Below are 15,921 nucleotides of genomic sequence, written 5' to 3'. Positions count from 1 at the left end.
CCCTCCCCGCCCTCAAAAGTCAGGATTCCTTCCCAAAATCCCATCGAAACATGGAATCCTGGAATGCTTTGGGTTGGGAGAGACCTTAAATCCCATCCCATTCCCACCCCCTACACCTCCCACCATCCCAGGGGGCTCCAAGCCTGGCCTTGGGCACCTCCAGGGATCCAGGGGCAGCCCCAGCTGCTCTGGGAATTCCAGCCCAGCCCCAAAAGGGAGAATTCCTCCCCAAAATCCCACCTCAATCCCCTCTTTCCCACTCCGAAGCCATCCTGCCATTCCGAACCTTTTCCCATCTTTCTTTCCAAAGCCCGGAAGGACAATTTAGGATTCTCCACCCCGAACACCTCCAAGTGAAGCAGCTGGCGATTCCCAACTTCCCAAATTCACCCTGGAGGCTCCGACGAGGATCCCACTCCCAACCCTGGCAGGAATCCGCGCTTCCCACCGCTCCCACCTCGGATTCCCAGGAGAATTTTTGCCCCAAAACCTCCAATTTTGCCCAAAACCTCCATTTCCAGGGTGGGAATGGCCGTGGAATGTGGCCCGAGTGGAGCAGCTGGCGATTCCCAACTTTCCAAATTTGCTCTTTGTGGACCAAGCAGGTTCTCCCCCGTGGAATTCCGAGGGAATTCCCGGCTCACCTGGGTCACGTAGACCATGTCGGCCATGAGGGCGAAGCCCTCGAGCTTCAGCTGCGAGATGAAGGCCTGGAGCAGGACATTGATCTGGGAATGGCAACGGAGAGGCTCTCAGGGAATATCCTGGGAATGCTGCTTTTCCCAGTGCTTAATTCCCAAGGAAAGCCGCTTTTCCTGGTCCCCAAATTTCCCAGGAAAGCTGCTTTTCCTGATGCTCAATTCCCAAAGAAAGCTGCTTTTCCTGCTTCCAAATTTCCCAGGAAAGCTGCTTTTCCTGGTGCCCAATTCCCTTTTCCCAGTTTCCCTTTCCAGACCAACTCAGCAAAACCCCCAGGCTGCAAATATCCCGGGAAAGCTGCTTTTCCTGATATCTAATTCCCAAAAAAAAGCCACTTTTCCTGATATCCAATACCCCGGGAAAGCTGCTTTTCCTCATTCCAAATACCCCAAAAAAAGCCACTTTTCCTGGCATCCCATTCCCAAAAAAAGCCGCTTTTCCTGGCATCCCATTCCCAAAAACGCTGCTTTTCCTGGCACCCGATTCCCAAAAAAAGCTGTTTTTCCTGATATCCAAGATCCCAGGACAGCTGCTTTTCCTGGTTCCAAGTTTCCTGGGAAAGCTGCTTTTCCTCATTCCAAATATCCCCAAAAAAGCCGCTTTTCCTGGCGCCCCATTCCCAAAAAAAGCTGCTTTTCCTGGTGCTCAGTTCCCAAAAAAAGCCGCTTTTCCTGGTGCCCCATTCCCAAAAAAAGCCACTTTTCCTGGTGCCCAATTCCCAAAAAAAGCCACTTTTCCTGGCACCCCATTCCCAAAAAAAGCCACTTTTCCTGGCGCCCCATTCCCAAAAAAAGCCACTTTTCCTGGCACCCCATTCCCAAAAAAAGCCGCTTTTCCTGGCGCCCAATTCCCAAAAAAACCACTTTTCCTGGTGCTCAGTTCCCAAAAAAAGCCGCTTTTCCTGGCACCCCATTCCCAAAAAAAGCCGCTTTTCCTGGTGCCCAATTCCCAAAAAAAGCCACTTTTCCTGGCGCCCCATTCCCAAAAAAAGCTGCTTTTCCTGGCATCCCATTCCCAAAAAAAGCTGCTTTTCCTGGCACCCGATTCCCAAAAAAAGCTGTTTTTCCTGATATCCAAGATCCCAGGACAGCTGCTTTTCCTGGTTCCAAGTTTCCTGGGAAAGCTCCTTTTCCTCATTCCAAATATCCCAAAAAAAGCCGCTTTTCCTGGCGCCCCATTCCCAAAAAAAGCCGCTTTTCCTGGCACTCCATTCCCAAAAAAAGCTGCTTTTCCTGGTGCCCAATTCCCAAAAAAAGCCGCTTTTCCTGGCACCCCATTCCCAAAAAAAGCCGCTTTTCCTGGCATCCCATTCCCAAAAAAAGCCGCTTTTCCTGGCATCCCATTCCCAAAAAAAGCTGCTTTTCCTGGCGCCCCATTTCCCTCTCCCATTGCGCCCACGGAGGCCCCGGATTCTCCCCGAGCTTCCCAGCCCCAGGCAGGACCCCCCAGCGAGGGAAGGGAGCAGAATTCCCGCTGGGAATTCCCTGTGGGGCTCACCTTGGCGCTGGGCTCCTCGATGCTCTCCTTCACTGGGATGGGCACTCGCTCCAGCAGCTTCTGCAGCTCCAGCTTCTCCTCCTGAGGGAAAACAGGGATGGAGGGCCGGGATGATCCCTCTGGAAAAGCTCTGCAGCGCCCACAGCAGGTGGCAATTCCAGCTTTTCCTTGGTTTTCCCCTGCCTCTCTCCAAAAACTCATCCGGACGCTTTCCCTGCCTACGCCGGATGCTCCTCACGGAGCTGGGAGAGGTCGGGAAAGGAGCTGGGAGATCTCCAGGGAAAATTCCCCTCTCCAGGAGGAGGCCGGGAGTTTGACACTGGCTGGTGTTGGGTGTTTGACGTTGGCTACTGTTGGGTGTTGGGTGTTTGACGTTGGGTGTTTGACGTTGGCTGCTGTTGGGTGTTGGGTGTTTGACGTTGGGTGTTCGACGTTGGCTGCTGTTGGGTGTTGGGTGTTTGACGTTGGGTGTTTGACGTTGGCTGCTGTTGGGTGTTGGGTGTTTGATGTTGGGTGTTTGACGTTGGCTGTTGTTGGGTGTTGGGTGTTTGACGTTGGGTGTTTGACGTTGGCTGCTGTTGGGTGTTGGGTGTTTGACGTTGGGTGTTTGACGTTGGCTGCTGTTGGGTGTTGGGTGTTTCTGGGTGTTGGATGTTGGGTGCTGTTGGCTGTTGTTGGACGTTTGACGTTAGCTGTTGGCTGCTGGGTGTTGGATGTTGGGTGTTGCTGGGTGCTGTTGGCTGTTGTTGGCTGTTGTTGGCTGTTGTTGGATGTTGGGTGCTGTTGGCTGTTGGATGTTGGGTGCTGTTGGGTGCTGTTGGGTGCTGTTGGCTGTTGGATGTTGGGTGCTGTTGGGTGCTGTTGGGTGCTGTTGGCAGTTGGATGTTGGGTGCTGCTGGCTGTTGTTGGGTGTTGGATGTTGGGTGCTGTTGGCTGTGGTTGGCTGTTGTTGGGTGCTGTTGGGTGTTGGATGTTGGGTGCTGTTGGGTGTTGGATGTTGGCTGTTGTTGGGTGTTGGATGTTGGGTGTTGTTGGGTGCTGTTGGCTGTTGGGTGTTGGCTGTTGTTGGATGTTGGGTGTTGGCTGTTGTTGGCAGTTGGATGTTGGGTGCTGTTGGCAGTTGGATGTTGGGTGCTGCTGGCTGTTGTTGGGTGTTGGGTGCTGTTGGGTGTTGTTGGCTGTTGGATGTTGGGTGTTGCTGGGTGCTGTTGGCTGTTGGATGTTGGCTGTTATTGAATGTTGGGTGCTGTTGGCTGTTGTTGGGTGCTGTTGGCCGTTGTTGGGTGCTGTTGGATGTTGTTGGGTGCTGTTGGCCGTTGTTGGGTGCTGTTGGATGTTGGGTGCTGTTGGGTGCTGTTGGGTGTTGGATGTTGGGTGCTGTTGGCAGTTGGATGTTGGGTGCTGTTGGCAGTTGGATGTTGGGTGCTGTTGGGTCCTGTTGGCTGTGGTTGGCTGTTGTTGGATGTTGGGTGCTGTTGGGTGTTGGATGTTGGCTGTTGTTGGGTGTTGGGTGCCGTTGGGTGCCGTTGGCTGCCGTTGGCTGTTGTTGGGTGCTGTTGGGTGCTGTTGGCTGTTGGATGTTGGGTGCCGTTGGCTGCTGTTGGCTGCCGTTGGCTGTTGTTGGGTGCTGTTGGGTGCTGTTGGCTGTTGGATGTTGCGTGTTGGCTGCCGTTGGCTGTTGTTGGGTGCTGTTGGCTGTTGGATGCCGTTGGCTGCCGTTGGCTGCCGTTGGCTGTTGTTGGGTGTTGTTGGGTGCTGTTGGGTGTTGGATGTTGGGTGCCGTTGGCTGCCGTTGGCTGCCGTTGGCTGTTGTTGGGTGCTGTTGGCTGTTGGATGCCGTTGGCTGCCGTTGGCTGCCGTTGGCTGTTGTTGGGTGTTGTTGGGTGCTGTTGGGTGTTGGATGTTGGGTGCCGTTGGCTGCCGTTGGCTGCCGTTGGCTGCCGTTGGCTGTTGTTGGGTGCTGTTGGGTGTTGGATGTTGGGTGCCGTTGGCTGCCGTTGGCTGCCGTTGGCTGCCGTTGGCTGTTGTTGGGTGCTGTTGGCTGTTGGACGTTGGGTGCCGTTGGCTGCCGTTGGGTGCTGTTGGGTGTTGGATGTTGGGTGCCGTTGGGTGCCGTTGGCTGCCGTTGGCTGTTGTTGGGTGCTGTTGGGTGTTGGATGTTGGGTGCCGTTGGCTGCCGTTGGCTGCCGTTGGCTGTTGTTGGGTGCTGTTGGGTGTTGGATGTTGGGTGCCGTTGGCTGCCGTTGGCTGCCGTTGGCTGTTGTTGGGTGCTGTTGGGTGTTGGATGTTGGCTGCCGTTGGCTGCCGTTGGCTGCCGTTGGCTGTTGTTGGGTGTTGGATGTTGGGTGCCGTTGGCTGCCGTTGGCTGCCGTTGGCTGTTGTTGGGTGTTTGACGCCGGCCGCCGGCGGCCGCCGCCCGTTCCGGCTGCGCCCGTACCTCGCGCACGGTGATGTTGCGGAACTCCGAGGACAGGGAGAAGACGCGGAAGAGCTCGATCTCGCTCAGCGTGGGCTTCAGCAGCTGGTTGTACGTCTGCACCGTCTCGTTGGTGATGTAGTAATGGCTGGCGATGCGGCCCAGCTCCGTCACCTGCCGCGAGAACGGCCGGCGCCGGCGGGAGAACAGCCGGAACGGCCGGCAGGGGGGGAATGGTTGGGATAAACCACGGGAATGGTGGGGACAACAGCGGGAATGGTTGGGATAACCCATGGGAATGACTGGGATAAACCATGGGAATGGTCGGGATAACCCATGGGAATGGCCGGGATAACCCACGGGAATGGTTGGGATAACCCATGGGAACGGCCGGGATAAACTATGGGAATGGCCGGGATAACCCATGGGAATGGCCGGGATAAACCATGGGAATGGTTGGGATAAACCACGGGAATGGCCGGGATAACCCATGGGAATGGCCGGGATAACCCACGGGAATGGCCGGGATAACCCACGGGAATGGTTGGGATAACCCATGGGAACGGCCGGGATAAACCATGGGAATGGCCGGGATAACCCATGGGAATGGTTGGGATAACCCATGGGAATGGCCGGGATAACCCATGGGAATGGCCGGGATAAACCATGGGAATGGCCGGGATAAACCATGGGAATGGTTGGGATAACCCATGGGAATGGTTGGGATAACCCATGGGAATGGCCGGGATAACCCATGGGAATGGTTGGGATAACCCACGGGAATGGTTGGGATAAACCATGGGAATGGCCGGGATAAACCATGGGAATGGCCGGGATAACCCATTCCACTGGGAAATTCCCAGTTTTCTCACCATCCCAACTGGAAATTCCCACTTTTCTTGCCTTCCCACCTGAAAATTCCCAGTTTCTTTTCCTCTCCACTGGAAAACTCCCCAGTTTCTCTCCACCCCCCCTGGAATTCCCCATTTTCTTCCCATCCCGCCTAGAAATTCCCAGTTTTCTTCCCATTTCACCTCGAAATTCCCCATTTTCTTGCCATCCCACCGGGAAATTCCTGCTTTCTTTCCCATCCCACTGAGAAATTCCCATTTTCTCACTCTCCCAGCTGGAAATTCCCAGTTTCTCACCATCCCGCAGGGAAATTCCCGCTTTTCTCACCATCCCACCGGGAAATTCCTGCTTTTCTCGCCATCCCACCAGGAAATCCCCGCTCTCCTCACCATCCTAACTGGAAATTCCCAGTTTCTCACCATCCTAACTGGTAACTCCCCGTTTTCTCACCATCCCACCCGGAAATTCCCGTTTTTCTCGCCATCCCACCAGGAAATTCCCACTTTTCTCACCATCCCGCAGGGAAATTCCCGTTTTTCTCGCCATCCCACTGGGAAATTCCCGCTTTTCTCACTATCCCACAGGGAATTTCCCGCTTTTCTTGCCATTCTACGTGGAAATTCCCGCTTTTCTTGCCATCCCACTGGAAAATTCCCACTTTTCTCGCCATCCCACCAGGAAATTCCCACTTTTCTCGCCATCCCACCAGGAAATCCCCGCTCTCCTCACCATCCTAACTGGTAACTCCCCGTTTTCTCACTCTCCCACCTGGAAATTCCCGCTTTTCTCACCATCCCACCAGGAAATTCCTGCTCTTCTCACCATCCTAACTGGAAATTCCCAGTTTCTCACCATCCCACTGGAAAAATCCCACTTTTCTTGCCATCCACCAGGAAATCCCCGCTCTTCTCACCATCCCACCGGGAAATTCCCGCTTTTCTCACCATCCTAACTGGAAATTCCCAGTTTCTCACCATCCCACCAGGAAATCCCCGCTCTCCTCACCATCCTGCAGGGAAATTCCCACTTTCCTCACCATCCCACAGGGAAATTCCCGCTTTTCTTGCCATCCTAACTGGAAATTCCCAGTTTCTCACCATCCCACTGGAAAACTCCCACTTTTCTTGCCATCCCACCCGGAAATTCCCGCTTTTCTCACCATCCCACAGGGAAATTCCCGTTTTTCTCGCCATCCCACTGAGAAATTCCCGCTTTTCTCACCATCCTAACTGGAAATTCCCAGTTTCTCACCATCCCGCAGGGAAATTCCTGCTTTTCTTGCCATCCCACCGGGAAATTCCCGCTTTTCTTGCCATCCCACCAGGAAATCCCCGCTCTTCTCACCATCCTAACTGGAAATTCCCAGTTTCTCACCATCCTGCAGGGAAATTCCTGCTTTTCTCACCATCCCACTGGGAAATCCCCGCTCTCCTCACCATCCTAACTGGAAATTCCCAGTTTCTCACCATCCCACCAGGAAATTCCCACTTTTCTTGCCATCCCAACTGGAAATTCCCGCTCTCCTCACCATCCTAACTGGAAATTCCCAGTTTCTCACCATCCCACCAGGAAATTCCCACTTTTCTCGCCATCCCACCGGGAAATTCCCGCTTTTCTCACCATCCTAACTGGAAATTCCCAGTTTCTCACCATCCCACCTAGAAACTCCCCGTTTTCTCACCATCCTAACTGGAAATTCCTGCTTTTCTTGCCATCCCACCTGGAAATTCCCACTTTTCTCACCATCCCACCAGGAAATTCCCGCTTTTCTCACCATCCCACTAGGAAATTCCCGCTCTCCTCACCATCCTAACTGGAAATTCCCAGTTTCTCACCATCCCACTGGAAAATTCCCACTTTTCTCGCCATCCCACCAGGAAATTCCCGCTTTTCTCACCATCCTAACTGGAAATTCCCAGTTTCTCACCATCCCACCTAGCAACTCCCCGTTTTCTCGCCATCCCACTGGAAAATTCCCGCTTTTCTTGCCATCCCACCTGGAAATTCCCGGTTTTCTTGTCGTACTTGACCAGGTTGTTCTTGTCCAGCATCAGGGCCGCCGTGTGGACGAGGTCGAGGCGCCGCTGCTCCAGGAGCGGATCCGCCTTCAGGTCGTCGTGGGAGATGCCGTAGAGCGTCGGGGAGCGCAGCATCCGGATGTACAGGTACGTGTATCCCAGCCAGTTCACCGCATCCTAAGGAATTCCCAAATCCTGGCTCATCCCAGGGATGTCCTGGCAAGCCCGGGAAGCACCGAGGGAGGTCCAGAGCGGAGTTGGGAGTTAAATCCCGTTGGATCCCGGCGGAATTCCAACAAAATCCAGCTGGGATTCCCAGGAAAGCTGCTTTTCCTGGCATCAAATTCCTCTGGAAAATTGCTTTTCCTGGTTCCCAAATTTCCCAGGAAAGCTGCTTTTCGTGGTTCCAAATTTCCCAGAAAAAGCTGGTTTTTCCAGTCCCCAAATTTCCCGGAAAAGCTGCTTTTCCTGGTCCCTAATTTCCCAGAAAAAGCTGCTTTTCCTGATCCCCAAATTTCCCAAGGAAGTTGCTTTTCCTGGTTCCAAATTTCCCGGAAAAGCTGCTTTTCCTGGCTCCAAATTCCTCTGGAAAACTGCTTTTCCTGGTTCCAAATTTCCCGGAAAAGCTGCTTTTCCTGATCCTCAAATTTCCCAGGAAAAGCTGCTTTTCCTGATCCCCAAATTTCCCAGGAAAGCTGCTTTTCCTGATCCCCAAATTTCCCAGGAACGCTGCTTTTCCTGGTCCCTCATCCCTTCTCTCACCTCCCCTTTCCAAACACCGGCTCCTCTCCAACACCAGGAAAACATTCGGGAATTAACCCCCAAACACCCCCACCCTCCAAGAAATCCCTGATTTTGCCTGGAATTCTCTGAATTTCTATTTCCACACCAAAAACTTTTCCAAGAACACCCCGACCACCCAATCCCTGCCAGCAAATCCCTAAAAAACCCCATCCCAACTCCACCAGGGATGGATCCAGGGGCACAAATCCCTAAAATCCCATCCCAACTCCACCAGGGATGGATCCAGAGGCACAAATCCCTAAAATCCCATCCCAGTTTCCCTCAGGGATGGATCCAGGGGCACAAATCCCTAAAATCCCATCCCAACTCCCTCAGGGATGGATCCAGGGGCACAAATCCCTAAAATCCCATCCCAACTCCCCCAGGGATGGATCCAGGGGCACAAATCCCTAAAATCCCATCCCAACTCCCTCAGGGATGGATCCAGGGGCACAAATCCCTAAAATCCCATCCCAGTTTCCCTCAGGGATGGATCCAGGGGCACAAATCCCTAAAATCCCATCCCAGTTTCCCTCAGGGATGGATCCAGGGGCACAAATCCCTAAAATCCCATCCCAGTTTCCCTCAGGGATGGATCCAGGGGCACAAATCCCTAAAATCCCATCCCAACTCCCTCAGGGATGGATCCAGGGGCACAAATCCCTAAAATCCCATCCCAACTCCACCAGGGATGGATCCAGGGGCACAAATCCCTAAAATCCCATCCCAGTTTCCCTCAGGGATGGATCCAGGGGCACAAATCCCTAAAATCCCATCCCAACTCCACCAGGGATGGATCCAGGGGCACAAATCCCTAAAATCCCATCCCAACTCCCTCAGGGATGGATCCAGGGGCACAAATCCCTAAAATCCCATCCCAGTTTCCCTCAGGGATGGATCCAGGGGCACAAATCCCTAAAATCCCATCCCAGTTTCCCTCAGGGATGGATCCAGGGGCACAAATCCCTAAAATCCCATCCCAACTCCACCAGGGATGGATCCAGGGGCACAAATCCCTAAAATCCCATCCCAACTCCCTCAGGGATGGATCCAGGGGCACAAATCCCTAAAATCCCATCCCAACTCCCCCAGGGATGGATCCAGGGGCACAAATCCCTAAAATCCCATCCCAGTTTCCCTCAGGGATGGATCCAGGGACACAAATCCCTAAAATCCCATCCCAGTTTCCCTCAGGGATGGATCCAGGGGCACAAATCCCTAAAATCTCATCCCAACTCCACCAGGGATGGATCCAGGGGCACAAATCCCTAAAATCCCATCCCAGTTTCCCTCAGGGATGGATCCAGGGACACAAATCCCTAAAATCCCATCCCAGTTTCCCTCAGGGATGGATCCAGGGGCACAAATCCCTAAAATCCCATCCCAGTTTCCCTCAGGGATGGATCCAGGGGCACAAATCCCTAAAATCCCATCCCAACTCCCTCAGGGATGGATCCAGGGGCACAAATCCCTAAAATCCCATCCCAACTCCCTCAGGGATGGATCCAGGGGCACAAATCCCTAAAATCCCATCCCAACTCCCTCAGGGATGGATCCAGGGGCACAAATCCCTAAAATCCCATCCCAACTCCACCAGGGATGGATCCAGGGACACAAATCCCTAAAATCCCATCCCAACTCCCTCAGGGATGGATCCAGGGGCACAAATCCCTAAAATCCCATCCCAACTCCACCAGGGATGGATCCAGGGGCACAAATCCCTAAAATCCCATCCCAACTCCACCAGGGATGGATCCAGGGGCACAAATCCCTAAAATCCCATCCCAACTCCACCAGGGATGGATCCAAGGACACAAATCCCTAAAATCCCATCCCAACTCCCTCAGGGATGGATCCAGGGGCACAAATCCCTGAAATCCCATCCCAACTCCACCAGGGATGGATCCAGGGGCACAAATCCCTAAAATCCCATCCCAACTCCCTCAGGGACGGATCCATGGGCACAAATCCCTAAAATCCCATCCCAACTCCCTCAGGGATGGATCCATGGGCACAAATCCCTAAAATCCCATCCCAACTCCCTCAGGGATGGATCCAGGGGCACAAATCCCTAAAATCCCATCCCAACTCCCTCAGGGATGGATCCAGGGGCACAAATCCCTAAAATCCCATCCCAACTCCCTCAGGGATGGATCCAGGGGCACAAATCCCTAAAATCCCATCCCAACTCCACCAGGGATGGATCCAGGGGCACAAATCCCTAAAATCCCATCCCAACTCCCTCAGGGATGGATCCAGGGGCACAAATCCCTAAAATCCCATCCCAACTCCACCAGGGATGGATCCAGGGACACAAATCCCTAAAATCCCATCCCAGTTTCCCTCAGGGATGGATCCAGGGGCAACAAATTCCCTAAAATCCCATCCCAGTTTCCCTCAGGGATGGATCCAGGGGCACAAATCCCTAAAATCCCATCCCAACTCCCTCAGGGATGGATCCAGGGGCACAAATCCCTAAAATCCCATCCCAGTTTCCCTCAGGGACGGATCCAGGGGCACAAATCCCTAAAATCCCATCCCAACTCCACCAGGGATGGATCCAGGGGCACAAATCCCTAAAATCCCATCCCAACTCCCTCAGGGACGGATCCAGGGGCACAAATCCCTAAAATCCCATCCCAACTCCACCAGGGATGGATCCAGGGGCACAAATCCCTAAAATCCCATCCCAACTCCACCAGGGATGGATCCAGGGGCACAAATCCCTAAAATCCCATCCCAGTTTCCCTCAGGGATGGATCCAGGGGCACAAATCCCTAAAATCCCATCCCAACTCCCCAGGGATGGATCCAAGGACACAAATCCCTAAAATCCCATCCCAACTCCACCAGGGATGGATCCAGGGGCACAAATCCCTAAAATCCCATCCCAGTTTCCCTCAGGGATGGATCCAGGGGCACAAATCCCTAAAATCCCATCCCAACTCCCTCAGGGATGGATCCAGGGGCACAAATCCCTAAAATCCCATCCCAACTCCACCAGGGATGGATCCAGGGGCACAAATCCCTAAAATCCCACCCCAACTCCACCAGGGATGGATCCAGGGGCACAAATCCCTAAAATCCCATCCCAGCTCCCTCAGGGATGGATCCAGGGGCACAAATCCCTAAATCCCATCCCAACTTCCCTCAGGGATGGATCCAGGGGCACAAATCCCTAAAATCCCATCCCAACTCCACCAGGGATGGATCCAGGGGCACAAATCCCTAAAATCCCATCCCAACTCCCTCAGGGATGGATCCAGGGGCACAAATCCCTAAAATCCCATCCCAACTCCACCAGGGATGGATCCAGGGGCACAAATCCCTAAAATCCCATCCCAACTCCACCAGGGATGGATCCAGGGGCACAAATCCCTAAAATCCCATCCCAACTCCACCAGGGATGGATCCAGGGACACAAATCCCTAAAATCCCATCCCAACTCCCTCAGGGATGGATCCAGGGGCACAAATCCCTAAAATCCCATCCCAGTTTCCCTCAGGGATGGATCCAGGGGCACAAATCCCTAAAATCCCATCCCAGTTTCCCTCAGGGATGGATCCAGGGGCACAAATCCCTAAAATCCCATCCCAGTTTCCCTCAGGGATGGATCCAGGGGCACAAATCCCTAAAATCCCATCCCAACTCCACCAGGGATGGATCCAGGGGCACAAATCCCTAAAATCCCATCCCAAGTTCCCTCAGGGATGGATCCAGGGGCACAAATCCCTAAAATCCCATCCCAACTCCACACGGGATGGATACAGGGGCACAAATCCCTAAAATCCCATCCCATTCTCCCTCAGGGATGGATCCAGGGGCACAAATCCCTAAATCCCATCCCAACTTCCCTCAGGGATGGATCCAGGGGCACAAATCCCTAAAATCCCATCCCAGTTCCCTCAGGGATGGATCCAGGGGCACAAATCCCTAAAATCCCATCCCAAATCCCCCAGGGATGGATCCAGGGACACAAATCCCTAAAATCCCATCCCAACTCCCTCAGGGATGGATCCAGGGGCACAAATCCCTAAAATCCCATCCCAACTCCCCCAGGGATGGATCCAGGGGCACAAATCCCTAAAATCCCATCCCAGTTTCCCTCAGGGATGGATCCAGGGACACAAATCCCTAAAATCCCATCCCAGTTTCCCTCAGGGATGGATCCAGGGGCACAAATCCCTAAAATCTCATCCCAACTCCACCAGGGATGGATCCAGGGGCACAAATCCCTAAAATCCCATCCCAGTTTCCCTCAGGGATGGATCCAGGGACACAAATCCCTAAAATCCCATCCCAGTTTCCCTCAGGGATGGATCCAGGGGCACAAATCCCTAAAATCCCATCCCAACTCCACCAGGGATGGATCCAGGGGCACAAATCCCTAAAATCCCATCCCAGTTTCCCTCAGGGATGGATCCAGGGGCACAAATCCCTAAAATCCCATCCCAACTCCCTCAGGGATGGATCCAGGGGCACAAATCCCTAAAATCCCATCCCAACTCCCTCAGGGATGGATCCAGGGGCACAAATCCCTAAAATCCCATCCCAACTCCACCAGGGATGGATCCAAGGACACAAATCCCTAAAATCCCATCCCAACTCCACCAGGGATGGATCCAGGGGCACAAATCCCTAAAATCCCATCCCAACTCCACCAGGGATGGATCCAGGGGCACAAATCCCTAAAATCCCATCCCAACTCCCTCAGGGATGGATCCAGGGGCACAAATCCCTAAAATCCCATCCCAACTCCACCAGGGATGGATCCAAGGACACAAATCCCTAAAATCCCATCCCAACTCCCTCAGGGATGGATCCAGGGGCACAAATCCCTGAAATCCCATCCCAACTCCACCAGGGATGGATCCAGGGGCACAAATCCCTAAAATCCCATCCCAACTCCCTCAGGGACGGATCCATGGGCACAAATCCCTAAAATCCCATCCCAACTCCCTCAGGGATGGATCCATGGGCACAAATCCCTAAAATCCCATCCCAGTTTCCCTCAGGGATGGATCCAGAGGCACAAATCCCTAAAATCCCATCCCAACTCCCTCAGGGATGGATCCAGGGGCACAAATCCCTAAAATCCCATCCCAACTCCCTCAGGGATGGATCCAGGGGCACAAATCCCTAAAATCCCATCCCAACTCCACCAGGGATGGATCCAGGGGCACAAATCCCTAAAATCCCATCCCAACTCCCTCAGGGATGGATCCAGGGGCACAAATCCCTAAAATCCCATCCCAACTCCACCAGGGATGGATCCAGGGACACAAATCCCTAAAATCCCATCCCAGTTTCCCTCAGGGATGGATCCAGGGGCACAAATTCCTAAAATCCCATCCCAGTTTCCCTCAGGGATGGATCCAGGGGCACAAATCCCTAAAATCCCATCCCAACTCCACCAGGGATGGATCCAGGGGCACAAATCCCTAAAATCCCATCCCAGTTTCCCTCAGGGACGGATCCAGGGGCACAAATCCCTAAAATCCCATCCCAACTCCACCAGGGATGGATCCAGGGGCACAAATCCCTAAAATCCCATCCCAACTCCCTCAGGGACGGATCCAGGGGCACAAATCCCTAAAATCCCATCCCAACTCCACCAGGGATGGATCCAGGGGCACAAATCCCTAAAATCCCATCCCAACTCCACCAGGGATGGATCCAGGGGCACAAATCCCTAAAATCCCATCCCAGTTTCCCTCAGGGATGGATCCAGGGGCACAAATCCCTAAAATCCCATCCCAACTCCACCAGGGATGGATCCAAGGACACAAATCCCTAAAATCCCATCCCAACTCCACCAGGGATGGATCCAGGGGCACAAATCCCTAAAATCCCATCCCAGTTTCCCTCAGGGATGGATCCAGGGGCACAAATCCCTAAAATCCCATCCCAACTCCCTCAGGGATGGATCCAGGGGCACAAATCCCTAAAATCCCATCCCAGCTCCACCAGGGATGGATCCAGGGGCACAAATCCCTAAAATCCCACCCCAACTCCACCAGGGATGGATCCAGGGGCACAAATCCCTAAAATCCCATCCCAGTTTCCCTCAGGGATGGATCCAGGGGCACAAATCCCTAAAATCCCATCCCAACTCCCTCAGGGATGGATCCAGGGGCACAAATCCCTAAAATCCCTCCGGAACGTGGGAATTCGCGGCCACCTTGGCGTTCTGGACGTTGCCCAGCACGGCCTCGGCGTTGAGCATGTCCGGCAGCTTGGCCACCATCTGGCTCTCGATGGGCAGCTGCTGGTTGAGCAGGGACAGGTAGTACTGGAGCTCCCCGTGGGACGTGATGAGAATTCCCTCGCCCTTCGTGTCGTACTGCGGCCTCCCGGCGCGGCCCAGCATCTGCCAGCGGGAGGAGAGCGTCAGGAGGGCCGGGAATTCCGGAGGGATTGGCTGGGATGGGGGGGGGATGGAATTCTGGAGGGATTGGCTGGGATGGGAGTGGGTATGGAATTGTTGAGGGATTATCCCAGAAGAGCCTGGGTATGGAATTCCAGAGGGATTGGCTGGGATGGGGATGGGTATGGAATTCCGGAGGGATTATCTCAAGAGGATCCAGGCAAGGAATTCTTGAGAGATTTTCTCAGGAGGGTCTGGACAAGGAATTATCTCAAGAGAGTTTGGACAAGGAATTCTGGAGGAATTATCTGAAGAGGATCCAGGGAAGGAATTCCTGAGGAATTACCTGGGATGGGTGTGAGCATGGAATTCTTGAGGGATTATCTCAGGAGGGTCTGGGCAAGGAATTTTCCCAGGTGGATCTGGGCATGGAATTCTTGAGGGATTATCCCAGAATAGTCTGGGCATGGAATCCTTGAGGGATTGGCTGGGATGGGGCTGGGCAAGGAATTATTTCAAGAAGGTCCAGGCCAGGAATTCTGGAGGAATTATTTGGGATGGGTCTCGGTATGGAATTCTTGAGGAATTATCTCAAGAGGATCCAGGGAAGGAATTATCTCAAGAGAGTTTGGGTAAGGAATTCTTGAGGAATTATTTGGGATGGGTCTGAGCATGGAAATCTTGAGGGATTATCCCAGAAGAGTCTGGGTATGGAATTCTGGAGGGATTGGCTGGGATAGGGGTGGGTATGGAATTCCAGAGGGATTGGCTGGGATGGGGGTGGGTATGGAATTCTGGAGGGATTGGCTGGGATAGGGGTGGGTATGGAATTCCAGAGGGATTGGCTGGGATGGGGGTGGGTATGGAATTCTGGAGGGATTATCCCAGAAGAGTCTGGGCATGGAATTCTGGAGGGATTGGCTGGGATGGGGGGGGGATGGAATTCTGGAGGGATTGGCTGGGATGGGGGTGGGCATGGAATTCCGGAGGGATTGGCTGGGATGGGGATGGGTATGGAATTGTTGAGGGATTATCCCAGAAGAGTCTGGGTATGGAATTCTGGAGGGATTGGCTGGGATAGGGGTGGGTATGGAATTCCTGAGGGATTATTTGGGATGGGTCTGGGCATGGAATTCTTGAGGAATTATCCTAAGGGAATCTGAGCATGGAGTTCTTGAGGGATTATCTCAAGAAGATCCAGGGAAGGAATTATCTCAAGAGTGTTTGGGTAAGGAATTCTTGAGGAATTATTTGGGATGGGTCTGAGCATGGAAATCTTGAGGGATTATC

At 53.5% G+C, this 15,921-nt stretch overlaps 1 protein-coding gene and 1 long non-coding RNA gene across 2 annotated transcripts in view; both read right to left on the bottom strand.

The window, feature by feature from the left end:
• Positions 1–15,921, bottom strand: part of SNRNP200 (small nuclear ribonucleoprotein U5 subunit 200) — a 100,247-nt gene that overhangs the window by 45,555 nt on the left and 38,771 nt on the right. The window contains 5 exon segments of the mRNA XM_032091811.1: positions 645–728; positions 2,197–2,277; positions 4,634–4,786; positions 7,462–7,659; positions 14,446–14,634. Coding sequence (XP_031947702.1) covers positions 645–728; positions 2,197–2,277; positions 4,634–4,786; positions 7,462–7,659; positions 14,446–14,634 — 705 coding nt within the window.
• On the bottom strand, positions 5,870–6,744 carry LOC116435754. The gene is made up of 3 exons (XR_004236844.1): positions 6,509–6,744; positions 6,140–6,201; positions 5,870–5,891 (listed from the first exon to the last, which is right to left on the bottom strand). It is a non-coding gene; the product is annotated as an uncharacterized LOC116435754 (long non-coding RNA).

Source organism: Corvus moneduloides, chromosome 27 (assembly GCF_009650955.1).
Source record: "Corvus moneduloides isolate bCorMon1 chromosome 27, bCorMon1.pri, whole genome shotgun sequence".
Classification (NCBI taxonomy): domain Eukaryota; kingdom Metazoa; phylum Chordata; class Aves; order Passeriformes; family Corvidae; genus Corvus; species Corvus moneduloides.
Note: the sequence above shows the minus strand (reverse complement) of the source record. Positions and strands in the feature narration are given on the sequence as shown.